The sequence below is a fragment of the Panthera leo genome, chromosome B1 (genome assembly GCF_018350215.1).
Source record: "Panthera leo isolate Ple1 chromosome B1, P.leo_Ple1_pat1.1, whole genome shotgun sequence".
Taxonomy (NCBI): domain Eukaryota; kingdom Metazoa; phylum Chordata; class Mammalia; order Carnivora; family Felidae; genus Panthera; species Panthera leo.
The window spans coordinates 58775184-58799007 of record NC_056682.1 but is presented as its reverse complement, the minus strand read 5'-3'; the positions used below and the strand labels follow the sequence as shown (position 1 = coordinate 58799007).

Genomic DNA, 23824 nt, shown 5'->3' with positions numbered 1-23824 from the left:
CATTGAAGGGTTTTGAAGCAGAGGAGTAATATGATCTTTGTAATTTATTTTATTTTATTTTTTAAGTTTATTTATTTATTTTGAGAAGGAGAGAGAGGGTGTACAAGCAGGGGAGGGGCAGAGAGAGAGGGGAGAACTTTAAGCAGGCTCCGTGCTGTCAGTGCAGAGCCCAATATGGGGCATGGAGCTCAGTCTCATGAAACGGGAGATCACGACCTGAGCCGAAATCAAGAGTAGGGTGCTCAGTCGACGGAGCCACCAAGGCACCCCGATCTTTGTATTTTTAAAATATCATTCAACAGCTGTGTGAGCAAATGGATTGGTAGGTATTGAGAGTAGGGAGGTAGAAGAGGGATCCCTCGGAAGAGGGATGACGGTGTCTGACTGGCATAGTGACAGATGGAGAGACTGATTCAAAGTAGATTTAGAAGTAAAATCAACAGACATACTGATTGTTGGGTGGTGGTTGGAGGTGGGTAAAAGGGAGGATTAGAAATTTCTAGCATATGAAGCTAGTAATGTCATCTACTAGGTGGGAAGTTTTTCAGTTAATATTAAGTGCATTGCCTTATGGTGCAAAAGTTTATCTTAGTGATTTTTAACCATTGAATGATATTTGAATACACAAATGTATTCTAAATTCCTAGAAAAAAGTTACTGGGAGGAAGGTATTTATTTTATCTGTCAATGTGTAGTGAATACAAAGTTTTGAAAATTCGTGGGTACATTGTTCCTAAGATAAAAAGTCTGAATGCTGCTAAGCTAGAGTTGGTTGCTTTCTGTGAATAAGAATAATGAAATTCTTTGATGTCAACTGCAGGTAGAAAACATTATTAATAAAATAATCCAAGAGTAGTTTTTTAGTAAATATTGTATCCTTGTATGTGGATTTATAGGCAAAAAGAAATTACTGAGTGTAAAGTTGTGGTAGAACTCAGAAATCCAAGAAATGTGTGCTGAATTAGGATGATGTGACTTTGCTACAACGTTTCAAAGATTATGTTTGTGCATGTTGTCTTTAGTAGATACGTTGATTTTAGTCTTATTGTTTTCTCTGGCATGTACCTACTGATAACGTTGATGGCATTGTTCTAATAGTGAGGCACTTGGCTCTAAATTTGATTTGGCAACATTTAACTATTAAGCCTTTAAAAAGCATGAAATGGTTACATCGTGAATCTTCTTGGTAAAGATGTTTTAGAAATTCTTAAAATTAAGTTAATAAAATGCTACCACTACCATTTAATAGCTGTCTATTGGAAAAAGGTAAAAAACTCTTTCAAATGGTCTACTGAGAATTAATTTCAGAAATAAATAATTCTGAGGTTCATATGATGCCTATTCAAGTAGTGTCATATTCATAATAAATTTGACACTATGTTCTGTTGCCAACTACCTTGTAAACATTTTCTTCATCTCTATCTCCAGGTCACTTCAGTTAGAACCGTCTATTTCACCTAATGTGTGTGGACTAAGGGACTTCCCTAGTTTGTGTATTTGTGTAAAAGCAAGGTAGTGCATTTGGGGAAAACTAACCCATACTAAGTTTATGAAGTGCTATAATTCAAAATGTTACTAACGAACAGGGAAAAATAACTTGGTACTATAAAGTGATATTTTGATAAAAATAGTCTAAAATACCAATGGAAAGCTAGTCAAGCACTGACTTATCCCAAAGATCATTGGAAAGAAGTGAGCTTAGTTTTGATGATAATATAGAACCTGATGATTTATACCCCAGAAATCCCCTGCAATTACTGTCATTGCTCTGCAAAAACAAACAACATCAAAAAACAACAACCCCCCCCAAAAACCACAAAACTATTTTTTTTAAGAAGTTCACAGAAAGTTAACTGAAATTAAGTCAGTGAATAATTTTTTTTTTAATTCTTTTTTAATGTTTATTTTTGAGAGAGACACAGTGTGAGTGGGGGAGGGGCAGAGAGAACGGGACACACAGAATCCGAGGCAGGCTCCAGGCTCCGAGCTGTCAGCACAGAGCCCGACGCGGGGCTCGAACTCACAGACCGTGAGATCATGACCTTAGCCGAAGTCGGACGCTCAACCGACTGAGCCACCCAGGCGCCCCGAATAATTTTTTTTAAATGTTCATTTATTTTGAAAGAGAGAGCACGCGCACACATGGGGGAGGGGCAGAGAGAGAGGGAGAGAGGATCCCAAGCAGGCTCTGTGCTGTCAGCGGAGAGCCAGACATGGGGCTCCGTTCATAATCTCTCAAATGGTGAGATCATGGCCTGAGCCAAAATCAGGAGTCAGACGCTTAACTGACGGAGCCACCCAGGCTCCCCAAGTCAGTAAATAGTTTTTGTGTGTGTATTCTACCTCTCTCACAATGACATGATGTAATAAATTAACATTTCTCCTGTGCATGTAGAACGTTACCTACAAAGTGTTTTGGGGAGAATTGAGAAAATAGTTGGTTAAATCATATTTTGTGTCGTGGTTCCAATTAAGAATTCTATTTGAAAAAGCTTTCAGAAGTTATGAGCTAAGCCTGTAAGATCATACACAGAAGTAAATACATAAAATCATGGGGAGTCTATGGATCTGTTTAAACAGTTCCAAACTACTGTCATTTAGAGGAAATTCCTTGGGAGAACCTGTGCTTAGAACAAATAAAAGTCAGTGTAGACACTTCCAAACTTGTTTTCTGTAACTAATCGAGACTGTAAATAAGATTAGAGTAGAGTGGCTTAGGGTAGGGAAGGAAAAAAGAATAATAAATCCAGGTTAGATCATAATAGAATTAAAGTTAGGGTAAATTTCTAACTCAAAGCCTTTTGAATTGTGAGATGTAACACATATCGGAACAATGCATAAAGGCATAATTACACAGCTTAATGAGTTATCACAAAGCAGGCACTTTTACAGCACAACCAGGTTAAGAAAATAAAGCATTACTGTACTTCAGAAGCCTCCTGTGGGTACCTTCCCAATCACAACTCTTTTCCTTTCCTTAGAGATAAATGCCATTTTCTCTTTGCCTAGTCACTTTTTTTTTTTTTTTTTTGGCTTTACTTTATGGCTTGATAATTTAAGTATGCATCCTTAAAATGACAATTTAGCATTGTCTGTTTTATTTTTTTATTTTTTATTAAAAAAAATTTTTTGGGGCGCCTGGGTGGCTCAGTCGGTTGAGCGCCGACTTCGGCTCAGGTCACGATCTCACGGTCCGTGAGTTCGAGCCCCGCATCGGGCCCCTGTGCTGACAGCCCGGAGCCTGTTTCAATTCTGTGTCTCCCTCTCTCTGACCCTCCCCCATTCATGCTCTGTCTCTCTCTGTCTCAAAAATAAATAAACGTTAAAAAAAAAAAAAAAAATTTTTTTACATTTATTTATTTTTGAGAAACAGAGTGAGACAAAGCATGAGCGGGGGAGGGGCAGAGAGAAGGAGACACAGAATCTGAAGCAGGCTCCAGGCTCTGAGCAAGCGGTCAGCACAGAGCCTGATGTGGGGCTTGAACCCACAAACTGTGAGATCATGACCTGAGCCGAAGTTGGACGCTCAACCGACTGAGCCACCCAGGTGCCCCTAGCATTGTCTGTTTTAGAAAATTATAGATTATTTAAATTAATAAAATAAATCATACAGTACGTATTTCTTGCTTGTGTTTATTCAATGTGCTTTTCAAGATTCTTTTGTATTATATGCAGTAGGTGTTTGTGGCAGTGTTGCTCTAGACTATCTTATTCTTTTTTATGAATATACCAGTTTACCTGTGTATTTTAATATTGATGGGTCTTTGAATTATCAGCAGTTTTTGGCAGGTGTAAGCAGTGCTACATTGAATATTTTGCATTCATCCTGGTGAATATGTGCATAAATTTCATTTGGAGTGAACCTTTTGGGGCACAGGTTATGCTTTCCATAGTGGAGTTCCAGTTTACACTCAAGTTAAATGTGTATGAAAGTTTCCTTTGCTCCACATTCCTCAACCTCTTGATATTGTCACACTTTTAATTCTGTCCATCTGTTGGCTGTGTAATAGATTCTGATTGTGTGTGTGTGTGTTTTTTATGTTTATTTATTTTGAGAGACAGAGTGCATGTGAGTAGGGGAGGGGCAGAGAGAAGGGGAGAGAGAGAATCCCAAGCAGGCTCCATGCCATCAGTGCAGAGCCTGATACGGGGCTCAAACTCACAAACCGTGAGATCATGGTCTGAGCTGAAATCAAGAGTTGGGCACTCAACCCACTGAGCCACCCAGGTGTCCCTCTGATTATGGTTTTAATTTGCACTTCCTTGGTTGCCAAGGAGGTTGAGCAATTTTTCATGCTAATTGGCTATTTAAAATTTTGTTTGAAGACCCATTTAAGTCATTTGCCTGTTTTTCTATTGATGTGGCTGAGAGATTGTAGAAGTTATTTATTTTCTATATATAAGCTTTTTGTTGGTCATATTGTTATAAATATCTCATATTCTGTGGGTCCTGTTGCATTTTCTGTTATAGTCTATTTGGGCTGCTATAACAAAAGTACTATAGATTGGGTGGCTTGAGCAACAAACGTGGTTTTCAGTTCTGTGTATTGCTCACAGTTTTGGAGGCTGGAAAGTCCAAGAGCAAGGACAGATAGACTGGATGTCTGTTGAGGAGGGGCTGCTTCTGGTTCACGGTCTGCCATCTTTTTGTTGTGTCCTTGAGGGAACTCTCTGGAGTCTCTTTGTGAGGGCACTAATTCCATTCCTGAATACCTTCATGATCTAATCACCTCCCAAAGGAGCTACCTCCAAATAACATCAACTGGGGATTAACCATCAACGTATAAATGTTGGTGGGATACAGACATTCAGTCTGTAGCATTATGATGGACAAATTAAGAGCAAATGTTCTTATAATGTCTTCTATGTTGATCTTTTGCTTTATGGCTGATGCTTTTTGTGTCTTAAGAAAAATTTCCCTCCACTGAGGTCATGAATATATTTTCTTATATCATTTTGTAAGAGTTTTATTTGCCTTTCTCACTTGAGTCTATAATCACCTGAGTGGTGTGTGTGTGTGTGTGTGTGTGTGTGTGTGTGTGTGTGTGTGTGAATGAATGGATTAGGGTGTATTTAATTTTTTTTGTCCATATACACAACCAGTTGTCCTAATGCCAGTTACTAAGAAAATCATTTTTTATCTATTCTTCTGTAGGGCCACCCCTAAGAATATATTAAGGTTCATATATAGGAGGATCTATTTCTTGACTCTTTGTTCCGTGTGAGTGGCTTTGTTTTATTTTAGCTTTATGCCAAAAGCATTCTGTTTATAATGTTACTGTGATTAAAATGGTCTCAGTATCTGGTAAAGCATATACTCTCACTTTATTGTTAAGATTGTCTTGATTATTCTTGGGCCTTTTTATTTCCAGGTACATTTTAGCATGATTTGTCATTTAAAAAAAAAGCCTGTTGGGGCGCCTGGGTGGCGCAGTCGGTTAAGCGTCCGACTTCAGCCAGGTCACGATCTCGCGGTCCGTGAGTTCGAGCCCCGCATCAGGCTCTGGGCTGATGGCTCGGAGCCTGGAGCCTGTTTCCGATTCTGTGTCTCCCTCTCTCTCTGCCCCTCCCCCGTTCATGCTCTGTCTTTCTCTGTCCCAAAAATAAATAAACAACGTTGAAAAAAAAAATTAAAAAAAAAAAAAGCCTGTTGGGTTTGTAACAGGGTGCAAGAGCACCTGGCTCCAGAGTTTCCAAACAGACCAGGTTTGGCCACTCACTGCTGAGATAATTCAGAGACAGACCAGTGATGGTGAAACAAGAAAGGAGTTTATTTCAGCGAGGCAACACTGGGAAGACAACGGACTAGCATTTCAAAGACTGTCTCCAAAGTGCTGAAAATACTTCTAGGTTTATATAAGGAAAATGTGGGGACAAAGGTTGGTGGGTATAAGCAGGTGGGCAGTAAAGGTCAGATCAGTCATTGCCTTCATGTCAATTATGAGGGGTCTTGCTGGTGTCAGGACAGTTGTTATTCCTTGAGGGGTAGTTTCAGTTCCTATCACAGGATGGTTTGCCCTTTGGGTCTTTTGTCTGAGTTGAAAGGTAAGCTAGAAAGAAGAACTTGCTAGAAAGTATAGACTAAGGTAAAATGGAGGTAAATCCTCAGGTTTTTGATTGGCATTTAATTGAGTCTATAGATCAGTTTGAATCTAACTCATGAACATGGTATACTTCTCTGTATACTTGAGTCTTTTTAAATGTTTTCCAATGAGGTTTTAGTCATTCCTAGTAACTTTTGTCTTTATTTGTTACACTCGTTCCTGGATTTTCTTTTTTAATATTACTGCTATTTAATGCTGTTTTTATTTTAATATTCTATTTGCTGGGGGCACCTGGCTGGCTCAGTCGGTTGAGCGTCCAACTTCGGCTTAAGTCATGATCTCACAGTTTGAGTTTGAACCCCTCCCCACCTCAGTTGGGCTCAATGCTGTCAGCACAGAGCCTGCTTTGGATCCTCTGTCTCCTTTTCTCTCTGCCCCTCCCTTGCTCATGCTCTCTCAAAAATAAACATTTTAAAAAATATATTCTGTCTGCTGGTATATTTTGAAATTTAGTTTTTTGAATATTGATTTTTAACTCTAATTGTAATGATTTATTTGTCCAGCCTTCTTTTTAAGAGAGAGAGAGAGAGAGAGAGAGAATGAATCGAGGGGCAAAGAGAGGGAGAGAGAGAATCCTATGCAGGCTCTTTGCTGTCAGTGCAGAACCCAACATGGGACCTGATCTCATAAACTGTGAGATCATGACCTGAGCCAAAATTAAGAGTCGGACACTTAACCAGCCAAACCATCCAGGCACCCCTGTGATGTCTTTTAAGATTATAGTCATACCATTGGCAAATAATGACCATGTTGTTTCTTGCTAATCTTTATAGTGTTCTCCTTTCCTTTCCCCTTGCTTGACTGCACTGGCTAGGACCTCTAGTCTCTAGTAAACTGTTGTATGGAAATAGTGATTGCCAGTGTCTTTTGTCTTGTTTTGATCCTGAAGTTTCACCATTAAGTATTCACCTCCAAATTTAAGTATGATGCTAATTTGGATTTTTTTGTTATCTCTCATTAGATTAAACAGGTTAACATCTATTCCTAGTTGATTTAAGAGTACACAATGTAGGGGCACCTGGGTGGCTCAGTCAGTTGAATGTCCGACTTTGGCTCAGGTCATGATCTTGCAGTTCGTGAGTTCAAGCCCCACGTCAGGCTCTGTGCTGACAGCTGAGTGCCTGGAGTCAGCTTCGGATTCTGTGTCTCCCTCTCTCTCCGCCCCTTCCCCACTCATGCTCTGTCTCTCAAAAATGAATAAACGTCAAAAACAAATTTTTTTAAAGAGTACACAATGTAAAATCATGATTGGTTGTTGAATTTGTCATTTTCCTTCCGTTTTTTGAGATGATCATTTGATTTATATCTCCTATTTATCTATTATAAACAGTTGATTTTCAGATGCTTAAATCAACTTGCATTCCTTGTATGGACTCAATTAGATCATTGATACTTTAGTGTATTCTTTTGGGTTTTTTTTTAATGTACAAATTGCTGGATTTGGTTTACTTTTGTTTAGGATTTTTGCATCTGTTCATAACAGATTGCTGGTAGCTTTCCTTTCTCATACTGTTCTCATTTTGGTATTAAGATTCTATTTCCCTTACAAAGTGAGTTGTAGATGATGGCCCCTTCTTCCAGTCTCTGAAGTGTTTATATAAGGCGGGCATTATTTCTTCCTAAATATTGGTAGAATTTGCCAAAGAAACTCTAGGCTTAGAATTTTCTTTATAGGAAGGTTTTAAATTAATATTTCAAATTCTTTAATAGTTAATAGCACTATTCTGATTTTGTTTCTTTCTAGATTAGTTTGGTAAGTTGTATTTTTTTTTCAAAATTTACCTTCTTTTTAAAAAATTTAAAAAGGCATAAAGTCATTTGATTGCCTGAAGTTTCCATAGTCTTGTCTTCTTTTTTTCCTGATCATGGTTATTTGTGCTCTCATCGAGAGAGTTCTCCTTCCCTCCTTTCCCCTTCCTTATCCTCTTTCCCATTTCACCTTATTAATCATTGTCACTGCAGATTCATCAGTCATTAGTCTTTCCAATGAACTAGCTTTGCCTTTGTTGTGTTTTTCTATTTGTATTTTTCTGCTTTATTAATTTCTGATCATATTTTGTTCTACTTTCTTTGGGTTTATTTTGCTGTATTTTTTCCCCCTAGCTTCTTGAAATAAGGTTACCTTCTTAATTTTAAGCTTCCATTCAGGTGAATCATTTAAAGCTCTAAATGTCTCTCCCAATACAGTTTTTATCACCATGTCATATGCCTTCATTATCATTATCACAAATTAAATTTTTTTTTTTAACGTTTATTTATTTTTGAGATGGAGAGAGACAGAGCATGAACAGGGGAGGGGCAGAGAGAGAGGGAGACACAGAATCCGAAACAGGCTCCAGGCTCTGAGCTGTCAGCACAGAGCCTGACGCGGGGCTCAAACTCACGGAGTGTGAGATCATGACCTGAGCTGAAGTCAGACGCTTAACCGACCAAGCCACCCAGGCGCCCCTCATTATCACAAATTAAAAATCATTTCTAACTTCCACAGTGATACCTATTTTGATTTACAGGTTATTTAGAAATGTAGTTCATGATTTCCAAACATAGGAATTTCTGGTTGTTTCAAATTGACTTAGAACATTGTTGTCAAAGAATATACATTGTCAAACAATATACAAAGATATACATTGTTGTCTTATCAGTGTATTGAAATTTTTTGAGACTTGCGTTGTGGCCTGGTAAAAAGTCTATTTTTGTCAGTGTTCCACCCATGCTATAGAAGAGTGTATAATGTGAAGTGTTTGGTTAATGTTTTTCTCTATGCGTCCATCAGGTAAAATTTGGTACTCTACCTTTGAAGTCTCTAGTTTCCCTATTGATTTTTCTCCTTGTTTATTTCTATAGGTATTTGTCAGTGATGTATTAAAAATTTTCACTGTGTTTGTAGACTAATCTACCACTTGTCATTCTGTAAATTTTTGCTTTATACACTTTGATTTCATGTTAGTAAGTTACATCTTCCTGGTGAATTGAACCACCTTACTTTGAAGTGCCTCTATCTATTTCCAAATTTCTTTAAAATGTCCTTTGATATAATATAGCTCCCCGGATTTCTTTGGATTAGGGATCACATGCTCTATTCTTTTAATCCTTTTACTTTCAGCCTTTCTGCATTGGTATGTTTTAGCTGATACTCTCATAATTATATACTTGGCTTTAAAAAATCCAGTTAGATAGTGTTTATCTTTTTTTTTTTAAGTTTATTTATTTTTTTATTTTATTTTTTTTAATTTTTTTTTTTAATGTTTGTTTATTTTTGAGACAAAGAGAGACAGAGCATGAATGGGGGAGGGGCAGAGAGAGAAGGAGACACAGAATCGGAAGCAGGCTCCAGGCTCTGATCCATCAGCCCAGAGCCTGACGCGGGGCTCGAACTCACGAACCGTGAGATCGTGACCTGAGCTGAAGTCGGACGCTCAACCGACTGAGCCACCCAGGCGCCCCTAAGTTTATTTATTTTGAGAGAGAGAGAGAGAGAGAGAGAGAGAGAGCATGCACGAGTTGGGGAGGGGCAGAGAGAGAGGATCCCAAGCAGGCACTCCCAATGTAAGGTGTGGAGCCCAACTAGGGGTTTAAAATCGAGTTAGTTGCTTAACTGACTGAGCCATCCAAGTGGCCCATGTTTATGTTTTAATTGGAGCATTTTAGTATATTTACACTTAATATAATATTGTTATATTTGCATTTCAGTATTTCTAAAACTTAGAACTCTTAAAATAGTCTTTTATTCAGTCTTTGTACCAGTTTGTGTACATTCATGAAAATATCTGACACATTTCTTGAAAAGGAATTGCTTAGGCATTAAAATTATTGGCTGTTTTTGGTTCTGATTTTGAAAAAGTGATCATTGTATGATGTTTTCATGTTTTTAATCTTATGATACATTATTTGAGTAATCAGACAGCCATGTTGAGAACTGAAACGTTTATGTTTGTGAGGTTGAATATTGCAAAACCATTTTGTGTTTTTTGTTTATTTTCTGGTGTGTCATTTCTGAAGAATTTCCAGGTCCTCTTTCTTTTGTGTTGCAGTAACTTTGCAGCTATCTGTATAGCTTGAATTGATTGTCTTTCTTCTTGAAAGCTTTGCTATCTCTCTCTCTCTCTCTCTTTTTTTTTTCCCCCTTTGATATTTTTGCTCAGGGAGGACAATTGACAATACAAGTTAAAGTTGAATGCCAATAGTGTGTCAAATGTAAATGTATAGCAGCTATACGTAATAGAATATAAACTAAAGTTAATCTGACACTTCTGATAATAATAATTTAGTTTGAGGATTCAAGGAGGTAACTTTTTGTTAACGTTTATCTCATAAGTGATTTATAAGCATTTCATTAAAAAGCATCTTATAGAAAATTTAGAACATATACAAAGGTACAGAGAAGAGATTATGTGCTTTTTGTTCTCAAGACTTAAATAATTATGAATTCATGGCTAATTTTGCTTTTTTACTACTTTCTATAATTTTGAAATAAATTGGAAACCTTACATTATTTTAGATAGATACACTGTGATAGAGTCTCACCCTGATCAAACTTTAGTCAGGCTCATTTGAATTCTCTTCCCAACCAAGTCTCAACTGTTGGTCTTATGTTGTCTTGTTTTTGTATTGCTCAGTTTGGGCAGTAATCCTGTCAAGTTGGCAGAATCCTGTACCCTCAACACCCTGGAGTTCCACATCCCTCACTATCTTCCAGGTGATGTCCTATCACCCAGGGCTGCCTTCAGCCAGAATCCTGTTAGGTCTGCTTAGTGAGAATCTCTCTTACCCTAGGTGTTTCCTCTTAATAATTATTTTTCTATCCACTGAAAACCCCCACCCCTTCTCCTTGGTTGTGAATTCCCGCTTTTTCTTGTTATATTGGGAATTGAGCCAAATTCTGTATTGAGATCTCTTTTCCCCTTTTGCAGTAGTCTTGAATAAGATTTGTTTTTACCTGTTTTAACTATTACACAGTTAATGTATTTCCTTATGTATCTCTAAAAGATAAGAATTCTTTTATAGGCTATTGATGAGGTTTTGAGGGGATCTGTAGCTGATGGACAAGAAAGAATTCTTGAGATGTCTTAGGTGCAAAGAGGTTATTAAAGCATGAGGACAGGACCCTTGGGCAGGAAGAGCTGCACTGGGGTTGTGAGGAATGACTGATTATATACCTGGGAGTTGGGGCATTGGTAAAGGCCCCAAATCCCAAAAGGACTTTCATATGCTAAAGACACTGGAGGCTTTGCTATTGTTGAGCTCAAGTTATTTTTCCTTCTAGCAAAACATTAACATAAGGACAATAGGAAGTTCCTGGAGGAATGTTTTACTCTGCCTATCTCAAGTATTTGTCAATGGGCTACAGGTTATAAAGAATTTATTTTATCTACATTTTCTTCTTGCCTTTTTTCCCCACATCACTGTGGAGGGGAGGGTGATGTTAGGGCTGCAGGAAACTGAGTCTGTAGGCTTCTGGAGATTGCCTTTTTTTCTTGTAAATCATTAAAATCATTGCAAACTGATGGAAACTTCTGTCCTGCTTGACTGTAATCTCTATCAGTTAACCATTTATTTTTCTTTTTCCTTTGTTCTTGGGCAGCCTGGAGTGCCTGAGGAATATCACATATATCCTACCTGGGGGTTGGGGCCCGGGTGGAAGGGTGGGGGGAAGGTGGTTAACTTGTGCTTTGCCCTCAGCTTCTTTGGCTCCCTCATCATTATTACATCTAAAATATAGTTACTTAAAATCACATATCTTGCTTATTTCTCATTTCTTCTGTTGTTTCATAAAAATTTGTACTTTGAAATTGATTTATCTTTTAATACTTGTTTTTTTATTATTTAATTTTATTTAAAAAAAAATTTATTTATTTATTTCGAGGTGGGGGGGAGCGTTCAGGGGAGGGCCACAGAGAGAGAGGAGAGAGAATCCCAAGCAGACTCCATGCCATCAGTGCAGAGCCCTACATGGGGTCAGTCTCATAAGCCGTAGACCATGACCTGAGCCAAAATCAAGAGTTAGATGCTCACCTGACTGAGCCACCCATGCACCTGTATTTTTTTTTTTTTTTTTTTTTTTTTTTTTTTACTTCTAGAGAAAGAGAAAGAGAAGCATGCAAGGGAGGAGAGGGGCAGAAGGAGAGAGAGGAAGAGAATTTTAAGCAGGTTCCACACCCAACATGGAGTCCGCTGCAGGGCTTGATCTCAGAACCCTGGGATCGTGACCTGAGCCAAAATCAAGTGTTGGCTTTTCAACCAACTGAGCCACCCAGGCACCTATTGTTTTAATTCTGTATAGGTCTCCCCACTTCCTTTTTTTTTTTTTTTCCTGACTATATTTTTCCTGACTATAAATCTAATGTTGAAGATTTCTTGGATCATATATGTTAGAAGGGACTTAAAGATTGAACATTGTAGTACTATAGTCAAATATATATGTAGTTATATATGTATGGTTAGAATACCATAGTCATCTATTCTGCCTCCCTGATTTACACATCTCAGAGAGGTTGTGGTTTATCTAGAATCCCACATCAAGGCTGAGGTTAGAATTGAGGGTGCATTTGGGAGTAGAAATATCTTCCCCTTCTGAATTTTTAAGTTCATTTTTGTGCTACCATTTTAGTGTGTTTATTCTTCAGAGGTTCCATCTGGAGCATTGTCCCCTTACGGAACTCCCCCCCCCCCCCCCCCCCAGTTGTGCCTTCGAATTCTTAAATTTGTCTTTTCTTCTCTTTCCACTTGAGCTCCATGCTAACTGTAATTCAGTTTCTTAAACTGACAATAACCGACTCTGTGTCAAAGTCCTCTTTTGCCACACCTTCCCATCTACTTTGTCCTTTTCTAAAGTGCAGTTGAAAAGCACTTTAGCTTGAGTAGTCATTCTTTTAAGCAAAAGTGGCAGCCATGGGTCTCTTAAGCATGAGATTTGATTACTTTTGAAAATTTTTTCAGCTTTCAGATTTATTATTACAAAAGTAGTATAATTATTAAAAATTTCAGTAATAAGTAATATATTTGTCTAAAAAGTAAAACCGTGTGGAACTATATATAGTAAAAACCAAATGTACCATTAACCTCCCCCACTTCTCTTTCCTTCCTCAGTAATAACAATTACTAAGAGTTTGGCGTGTCTCATTCTAGACTTAACGCTATACAAATACAATTTCTCATTCTAGACTTCACTCTATACAAATACAGTTATGTGTTAGATATACATAAGTTTTGTTCTTTAAAAACAGTTGAGACTATATTTATGCTACAAAACTTTTACTTATGCAACATGGTCAATATATTTTATAGGGAAGGTATTCTTCCTCCTCTAGTTATTGCTAGCTAGTTATAATTTTCACTTTTCCTTTTAGACCAAGTTGTCAATCAGGAAAAACAAGTTAAGAGAGTGCCTACAAATACCAGGAAAACTTACAGATAAATTTTCATTTTCTCTGAAAGGTGTAGAAGAATATCATAAAAACTAAGTTATTCATAAATGCTGTATAGCATATATATATATATATATATATATATTTTTAAAGTCTTATAATAGTAGAATATACATACCAAAAGACCACGGAGGAAGAAACTTACATTGGTTAATTTAGTAAAGTCAGCTCTTTGTCAAAGCTTTCCTTGCTTAAAAAAAAATCTAGGAGAATTTGAAAAATACACAAAACAAAAAAAGACCCACAGTCTTATGATAAATGTTAATAGTTGTAATCAGAATTAGATAGATATTCCTAGTGTAGTCTTTATTCTAGACTATATGCCTTTCCCATATTCCTTTTTCCTAAATCTCAGGTAAGCTTTTATAAGAAGAGCTAGCTTTCTGAGGTTCACACTTTTTGAAATATAAAACTTTAACCTAATTTTAAAAAGGATCTTGAATAACTTAATGTACTGGACAAATAGAATTAGTCCCTTCTCTTTACTGCCATCTGAGTCGTTTTTTTCCTTCTCTAAACCCATTTCTCATATAAATGTCTTGACTAGGAGTGGACCTTAAAGGTTGGCTCATTCAATACTTAGGAAAATAAATTTTACAGAACCTCTTCGTCGTGTGGAATTGTTCTCATCGACAGCACATGTTTATTTAGGGGCACTGCAGCAACATAGCTACTTCAGGAGAATCTCTTAGTCTAGAGGAATCACCTCAGAGAGAGCTGTAAAAATGTAAACTCATATTAAACGAGCATCAGCTTTTTTATTTTGGAATGACAGTTTGAAACGAAGAGTTACTTTTATTTCTGAATCCCATGAAAATTTTTAGCAAAGAGACAATCGGAATACATTTTGGAGACACATTTTACTAAGCCTTTTTTTGAAGCACAAATCTTTGTGAGGTAGGAAAAGTAGGAAGAAAGAGAAAAATTCCTATCTAGTAAATCTTTTTGCGTAGTTTCCACAAATAATAGCTAAGTTATTTGGTATGTTTTCTACTCAAAAGCTAGAATGTGTTATTAGCTAGTTCCTTGAAGGAAGGAAACAAGAGGCTGCTGGAGGGGATTAGTGAGATAAAACACTTCAGCTGTTCAGTTACTAAATTTTTAATCCACAATAGAGGTCTGTAGTACAGTTTAGATAATTAAGAATAGACTTTTAAAACAAAGTCTCTTGAAGGCTTTGGTATGTACATAAAAATTAATACATTTATATTATAAAGTATTGCAATCTTACTAGTGTGTTTCTCTCATTTTTCTACATTAGAATTGAAAAGAGGCATTGTCTACATCCAGTATTTCCCTTTCACATCTCTGTATTAAATATTTGGTTTCCCTTATATTTATTTTAAAATGAAAACGAAATAATGTTTCTATTGTTTTACTATAGTTGCCACTGATGTTCTAGAAGCTGCATGGTGAGAGCTTTAAAATTCTCAAACCAGTTTTGTCTGTTACACTTGGAGCTTAGTCATCATCATACGTAGCAGGACCTGATTAAGAAGGCTGTTCCGCCTCTAAGCCTTGCTAGATTGTAGCCACTAGCAACCAGGCTGCAATAATTTCCCTTTGATGACATCATCCACTGTGGAAGAACCCAGTTGCTTCAGCGAGTCGAACTACATACAGTTCTAACCCTCATCAAATATGGCATCTCCCTCGCCCGCTGGTGCAGGGGTGGAAAAAATGCCAGTGTTTTCTTAAGCTAGCGAGCTTTTCTTTTTCTTTTTCTTCTTCTTTATAAAAATTCTAATCATGGATGCTTCTTCCGATCCCTATTTGCCTTATGACGGGGGAGGAGACTGTATTCCCTTGAGGGAATTACATAAAAGAGGTAATACCATCCCCTTGCTGTGAATCCTCTGTTGGTATGTTTTGCATGTGGCTGGGTGGTTCTGTAGTTTAAACAGGTTTTGGAATGTCCTTTATATATTGTAGTGTGTTGTTTAGTTGCCCTGGAATGTTAGTGAGGAGCAAATGCAGCCTTCTGAATGGCTCTGTAGTCGTCCCTGATTGTTTTCTCTGTGCAGATTAGTACTGCTTCAGAGCACATCGGACTGGGACTCCGACTCCATCTTCTGTGTGAAAATCCTCTCTCTATTTAACTGCGAAAATGCATTAATCCGCTTTTATAGCTAACTGGAGTCATGTTAGCACCTAAAAAGTAATGTTTTTCTTCCCTTTGGAAAACTTATGTGTTTCCTTTAATTTACACAGAGAAATCGAGTGTGTGTCTGTGCACCTGTATGTTTCAGCTGCTGCCAGTTACCATGTAGATTTTGCCACAACAAAGTAAATTTATAGTAAAAGCTCTCTCTGCATTTTAGAACACCTTAAGATGGCAATAAAGATGAACAAATTTTTATATATTAATATTTTTCATTTAATATATATTTCAGCTGATTAACATTAACTACATTGTTTCCTATGGGTATTTTATAAAAATTGATATTATAAAAACATTTAGGGTATTGTTACACATCAGAAAATATAATAGTCACTAGTTTATAAAAACCAGAAAAGCACCCAGCATTCATGTAAATCTTTTGGCAGGCACTGCCTGGGTCTTCGTAAAACTGATTACATGTTAATAAAACTGTCCTTTTAAATTTTTTCTTAAACTATTCTAAAATTAGACTGGTTGGTAGTAGTTCTAGAAAAGAATTGAACCTTAAGAAAAATCTCTTAGCTAGATGATTTCATTTATGAGTCACATTAATTGGAATTACTGTATGAGATATTATAAGCTCATTATGGGTTAACCCAAACTTTTATTTATGAAGCAAATAAGGAAGTTATGATTTTCCTGAGCTTATTTCACCTGTTTTAGTTAAAATACAGTTTGTATTCTGGTAATACTTTCTTTTTTTTAGTAAGAAGTTCCATTAGGATTAGAAAATGTTAAGATATTCAACAAATATTTATTGGTTGTATTGTGTCAACTAGACACTATTTTAGGCTCTGAACAGTTGTAACATTGAATATATTGTTGTATTCTGTTAGTAAAAGCTAACTTTTTAGATTTTGAGAAAAACTATATGAAGATCATGTTAACATATGGTATACTTTCTCTTACAAAGTTGTTTTCCATAAAATTGTATACATATATATGTATACATATTTTAATTTGGGGGGGAATATCTGAAAGCATAAAAAAGAAAATAAGAATTTCTCAATCCTACCACCCAGAAGTCCCCCCCCCCCCCCCCCAATTTTTAATGTGTTCATAAACTCTCCTTTTTCCTATGTTTTTGTCATCCCTCTTCTGGTAAGGATTTCTTTAAACAGGAAGCAATGTGAATGAATGGTGACTGTTCAAATGTCATGGTATTTGCTAATCAGTAATTAAACTGTACAACAAGACAAACTGTGTTTTCTCTGAGCTATTACAACATCTGTTTGCTGATGATGATAAACCAGAAAACCTGGGCTTGGGAAATTTAAATTCCCAGTGTTAAGCTTGACAGTCTTTGACTGAACTTATGATGGACTTCATCTCTGTGTGAGATATGCAAATAATAAGAAATTAGCCAAAGCTTATGTGAGAGTAAAGCATGGTTATTGATGTGATTATTGCTAAAAACATAAGCTTTTTGTTTCTCTTCTATTTTCATATATAGTCTTTTAGGAATCTTGCTTAAGGTCTAAATCAGGCACCCTCTTGTCAGCCCAGATAGGTTCCTTATCCCTTGATGAGACTTGCTCTAATAAGCCAGTGTTGTTTGAAAGTAACATTGTTCAGTCAGTTATTAGGCTCACTTGACTATACTGTGGCATCCTGATATTTATGGATAAGAGGTTATTTGTTTTCCTATAATTTATGACCTATTGTAGACATGGGTCAACACAAAGGAACTGGAGATGTAGAAACAGGCAGCTAGCATAAATGAAGAAAACTGAATTAGCTTTCCTGTGAAGACAAAATTACAATGACTAGAAATATCTCTTGGGGCGCCTGGGTGGCTCAGTCGGCTAAGCGTCCGACTTCATTCAGCTCAGGTCACGATCTCGCGCCCCGTGAGTTCACGCCCCGTGAGTTCGAGCCCCGCTTCGGGCTCTGGGCTGATGGCTCAGAGCCTGGAGCCTGCTTCCGATTCTGTGTCTCCCTCTCTCTCTGCCCCTCCCCCGTTCATGCTCTGTCTCTGTCTCAAAAATAAATAAAACGTTAAAAAAAATTTTTTTTAAATAAAAAAAAATATCTCTTTAGGCTGATAAAGAATGAAGAGGCAGATAATCAAAATATAACATTGTGAAGGATATTAATAAAGTAAACATGAATCTGTAACTGAATCTGAGTGCTAGAGTTAGGGATTACCTTTGTGGAGTAAATAAAATTCAGTTCTACTTTTCAAGGTGAGATGGTAACTGATGAAGCTTCCTACTTAAGTTGGTAATATAGAGACTGGAAATGTAAGTAGATTAAACATAGAATGAACATATTGTTGATAGATTAGAAATTAAGATGGCATTTTAGAAATAGCCATTTTTAAGATAAATTTCCTATACAGAAAATTTCCTATACAGAAACTATCAAGTTTTTTCATAAAATGTCTCTTCTATTTTTATCAGGAAAAAAAAATAAAAAACTTGGTTCATTTGAATTGTTAGTTTTTCAATACTTTGACCTTTTTCTTTTTAAAAAATATTTATTTTTGAGGGGGGGGGGTGAGAGGGTACAAGAGGGGAGGGGCAGAGAGAGAGAGAAAATCAAAAGCAGGCTCCCAGCTGTCAGCACAGAGCCCATCGGGGGCTCGAACTCATGAACTGTGAGATCATGACCTGAGCCTGTCGGATGCTTCACTGTCTGAGCCCCCCAGGCGCCCCAATACTTTTACTTTTTCTTAATTTGTTCATGAAGTCTAAGTAGTTTGGTGAGTTGAATTCTTCTCTGAAATCTACCAGATTTTCTTTTTTCTTTCTGGATTTTATCTTTTGGGCCTTGAGCCTCCTTTTACTCTATGAGGGACCTTTAAAACTTATTTGAATATTAATTCATTCAATTATTTGTTGAGTTCTTGCGTGTATATATATAGCACTACCAGGTGCTGTGGAGAATGATGGTGGTAGTAATAGTAATATCAATAATAGCTAATACTTTGTATAGAATTTACTGTTTGCCAGATACTTTTGTAGGTGCTTTAGGTATATCAGTTCATTCACATGTAACAAATTCTTTAATCCTCATCACAGACTTGTCACTCGGGTACTGTTATAATCCCCATTTTCCTGTTGACAAGACTGAGGTAAAGAAATAAGAAAGAGAAGTCAGGATTCAATCCAGATAATTTGGTTCGTACTCTCAAATATGAGGAAATATTGCTTCTCACTATGTATATCCCTGTAATACTTGCCATTTGGAGCCTGGCATGGTCATAAGAAAACTTCCCAAGTTTAAAAACAAAGAAACAAACCCCAAGGAAATTAATGCATTTCTAGTGAATGGAATAAAGTACATGGTTTGTGGGATTTTAGGGGAGGAAGAGATCAGTCTGTTTTGACAAGTGCTATCAAAGTAGGCCAAGTTTTCAAGTACCCATGAGAATTTGATACGACATTTCTAGTAGAGAGGATAGAATGAATAAATGCTCTAATGGGTGTAAATTGCCTAGTATGTTGTTCCCTGATAAGTTTTGTTTTATCAGTGGGTCAGTAAAGGGGGTAGTATAGCTAGGCAGAAGAGTGCCAGAGCCTCGGAGAGCTTGAATGCCAGACTAATAATAATCTTAAAGCTCAAAGAGTGGGGCCTAAAATAAAAATTGGGGGTCTTAGTTTCTACCTGAAATTATTTCTTGGTATTCATTAGCTCAGAAATGTATTTGAGTAAGGCTTTTTGTTACTTTTATATATACTATTATAATATATGAGTTTGATCATTTTTATTTCCTCCAAAAAGCATGATTAGTTAGCTGTTTTTACACATGATTTGGAATTCCAGGTGTTAGATGGTATTTTTACTGCCCTGGGGCTCTTTGTAAAATGATTTTAGGATCCAGATCCTTACTATACTTCCATTACTTCTTTTAGCCAACTAGAAAATTAAATCTCTTCCTACAAATTAATTCATCTAATAAGTGTAAATTAAAAGAACAAATATTCTTTATTTGATGTCAGAAACTCTTTGTATTCTAAAACAACAGTATAAAAACAAAGCCCATCTTTTTTTTTTCTTTTAAAGTCTATTTATTTATTTTGAGAGTGAGCACCCGAGCAGGGGAGAGGGGGAGGGGCAGAGAGAGAACGGGAGAGAGAATGCCAAGCACTTTCCGCGGGCTCAAACTCTTGAACTCCCCGAACCAGGAGATCATGACCTAAGCCAAAATCAAGAGTCAGACGCTTAACCAACTGAGCCACCCAGGTGCCCCAAAACAAAGCCTAATCTTTAAATTTATTTTGCTTACAGTATCTGAATTTAAAACCTTCAATAAAATCTGGTTCATATTACTATCTTTAGCTCTATTTTCTAAAAATAACTGACACTTTAATATCTCATGGCTTGTCATTAAGTCAGAAATGCTTTGTGTGTCAAGATTTCAAAATGTGAGCAGATCTCCTGCCACATAGATTAGGTTTATAATTTTGGCTATTTTCCTGGCATTGAGGTCTCTGCTTTGTGCCTACACAAAGCCACAGGAGACTGGTGGTTTAAGTTATATTAAAAAAATTTTTTTAAATAAACATGTTTAATTTGTAAGTTTTTGTAGTCCATTACAACCTTAATTAAATCAAAAAGATTAATTTTCTGTTTACTCGTCTTGCCATTTAAGAAAGCAGATTTCATAAATCTTTTTATTTATGTAATGTACAAATTATCTTACATTCATAGATAATAAATGAACATGGAATTTGTTTCCAATTATACATTTGTCTTAATATCCACTTTATCATCTCTACGTAAGGATGTGACTTTTTACTTTGGGATGACAATGGAACAGAGGAGAAAACAGTGAATTGGGTAATGGATTCAGCATTGCTGCTTACTCTGTTCAGCTTTAGAATTTTTTTTTAATTTTTTTTTTTAATGTTTATTTATTTTTGAGACAGAGAGAGACAGAGCATGAACGGGGGAGGATCAGAGAGAGAGAGGGAGACACAGAATCCGAAACAGGCTCCAGGCTCTGAGCTGTCAGCACAGAGCCCGACACGGGCTCGAACTCACTGACCGCGAGATCATGACCTGAGCCGAAGTTGGACGCCTAACCGACTAAGTCACCCAGGCACCCCTAGAATTTGGTTTTAATTACCAAATCTTTGTAGTTTAAATAGATCACAAATAAATATGACCGTGGATGGCAGAACAAATATCAAGAGCATATACTTTATTCATTTATCTAGCAGGCATTTAATTGACCAACTACTAAGAACTTAGTACTGTGCTTGCCATTACCTTTTTAATCTTTCATGTGGGAGTCTGCTAACATTCTGGAACTTCCACTATCAACTTACATTTACTTTCCCCTCCCTCACCAGGATGACCATTTCTTATCAGTAGGGTCACAGAGGGAAGGAAAAAAAAGGCACAATGAGGACTAGACTTCCTGTACTTAATATACAGAAGAAACTGGATAGTCAGAATATGTAGAATTTTGGATTTCTGCTGCCTTCTTTCATAATTAATAAAAAGTGTGTATGTTTTGTTTGTATGATAGGACAGTAGTCTGCATTATGACTACAAATGCCAGGGATGACAGCTCCCACATCTTTGAGATTGACTCTAGAGATAATGATAATCTTAGTAAATAAATATATGCCTACCTTTTCATCCAAAACTATTATTTGGCTATTCCCCTTTGAGAAGAGACTTTAGGCTGCTGACCATGTGTGACTGAAATTTACAATTAAGCTCAGTTTCAGGTGTAATTTTATTAACGTCTGTATTTTAGTTCAGTGTTTGTCAAATTGCACATTTTAATATGTGGTCATGAAATCAACTGTGTTGTGACCAGTAAAAGAAAAGGAAAATAGAAAGTAAAGTATGATTGTATTTGTTTTCCACAAAGTAAGTATACTAAACTTTGGTTTTACTTGGGAACACTTCTCATTATGTCAGTGAGAGATGTTTCTTGCTGTGGGCCACAGTCAAAAAAGTTTGAAGACCAGTTTCTAAGTATATACCGGGAGAGGCAGTTAGCTCTCCCTGGGGTAAAGGTAGGCTTCCTAAGGCCTTAAAATGAATCTGGAGCAACCTGACAATGAGAATGGGATGTGTTATTGTCGTAGACCCCTGCTAAAGCATAGGGACATGAGTGGTGGTAGCAGAGAAGTGCCCATGATTGCTATTGCAACAGTTTTTCTTTTCAGCATTTTAAGTAATACAGGACAAGTTGTCTGTAACCAGAGACAAAGAGGGATAAAAATGGTGAAGGGTAGGATTGTATTGTCTGAAAGCAAAGTGCAACGTGCATAAGTGTTTTGGGAGAAGGCACTACCTAAGAGTCCTTAACCTCCTCAGAAGTGTGTCCACATTATCTTATACATATGCAGCCAAACTAACCATACAACTATTTTTAGGCAGTGTTACATAGTGGTAAGAAATGCCTTTGGAATCAAACTGCTTAAATTTGAATCCCTGTTAACTACTTAGTATGTGTTTGACCTTAGGTATATCCTTTAACTTTCTGTTTTGTTTTTTAATTTAGGAAATGGAGTATTACCTATTTCATGGGGTTGTTGTGAGGATTAAATGAGCTAATATGTGTGAAGTGCCAAGAACAATGTCCAATGTGCCAAGAACAATGTAAATATTGTTTGTTGTTGTTAGATACCAGATATATAACAGCGTCTCGCTTCTAGGTGGGAAGGATTTTTTTTAATTCTGATGTAGTCTAGTTTATCTGTTACTTCTTCTGTCACTTGGGCTTGGGTGTTTTATTTGCAAAGCCACTGATTGCCTAACCCGAGGTTACAAGCATTTACTTCTATGTTTTCTTTTAAGAGTTTTATAGTTTTAGCTCTTACATTTAGGCCTATGATCTGTTTTGAGTTAATTTTTATATATGGTGTGAGGGAACAGGTCCAGCTTTATTATTCTTTTGTATGTGGATAGCCAGTTGTCCTAGCATCATTTATTGAAAAAAGGCTAGTAACTTTTTTACTTAGATTTCAGATATTAGTTAATGAATTTTTGTTTACATAGGTATGTATGAATTTTTTTTATATAACTGTTTATAGAAGCATGTTTCATAATAACCAAAAGGAAGAAACAATCTAAAGGTCCATCAGTGGATTAATGGATAAATAAAATGAGGTATATCCATACGATGCAACACTAATAATAAGTAATGAAGTACAGATACATGCTGCAACATGGATGAACCTTGAAAACATTATGCTAAATGAAAGAACCCAAGTACAAAAGACTACATATTGTACGATTCCATTTATATGAAATGCCAAATAGGCAAATCCATGTAGACAAAGTATATTAGTGGTTGCTAGGGGCTTAGGGGTAGAAAAGATTGGAGAGGGACTGCTAATGGGGTATACAGAGGGATGTATGGATTTTAAAAAGTTCTGCATCTGGGGAAAAAATAAACAAGACAAGGAACTTCTCTTATCAATAAAGTTATTTTTGCAAGAAAACTGCAACCCAGTTCACAGTTTATCGATTGGAGAATCTTTCCTGTTTACTGAGGTGTTTAGTGCTGACCCATGAAATATTGTTGGTGATATTTGAATAACAAAATGCCCATTTCATGGAAAGATTGTTATTGACCATAGATTGATTTTAGAAATTTGTTTCTGTGTCCATACCAGCTGGGCATGGTGAATTAAGTTACCTATTAAATCTACAGGATTTTTGCCCAATATATAATTGTAGAAGAGCTTATTGTTGAAGTTTGTAAGACATTTTCCCCCCTTCTTTGTCATTTTGTCAATCTTTGGGTTAAGAATATCGCCACATGAGTAATACAAATGAGTAATATAATGCAGCATGATGAAGTTTTAAATGCCAGAATATTTGAGCAGAAACAATAGCTCATGTTTATTGATTTTTCGTTTGTCAGATATATTATTAGCTATTTTACATGATTTATCTCCAGTTTACACATAGTACCCTAAAAGTGGGTGAAAAAACCCACCTCTAAGAGGTTAGTAAGCAAGTTGTGCAAGGTTATACAGCTAATAGGTGACGGAGCTAGACTATGACTGTAGGTCTTTGTGATCTACAAGTGCATTAAAGTCACAGTGCGTAAAGGTCATGGAATTTCTCTACTGGGTCACTCTGAAAAGCAGGCAGTCTTTTCTCCAGTCTTTTTGCTGTTGTTTTTCAGCCATTATGTAGTAGAAGGGTAATCATTGGTA

At 36.6% G+C, this 23824-nt stretch overlaps 1 protein-coding gene across 8 annotated transcripts in view; it reads left to right on the top strand.

Annotated features, from left to right (window-relative positions):
• The window catches only part of CLCN3 (chloride voltage-gated channel 3), a 95290-nt gene that overhangs the window by 24897 nt on the left and 46569 nt on the right, over window positions 1-23824 (top strand). The window contains exon 1 of one of the 8 annotated variants that reach the window (XM_042935097.1): window positions 14944-15356. The exons of 5 other annotated variants lie outside the window; for them this stretch is intronic. In XM_042935097.1, coding sequence (XP_042791031.1) covers window positions 15278-15356 — 79 coding nt within the window. In that variant the 5' untranslated portion in view covers window positions 14944-15277. Of the gene's footprint in view, window positions 1-14943; window positions 15357-22173; window positions 22257-23824 lie in introns of those variants that run through there. 2 more of the 8 variants (XM_042935102.1, XM_042935099.1) reach the window with 2 other exon arrangements.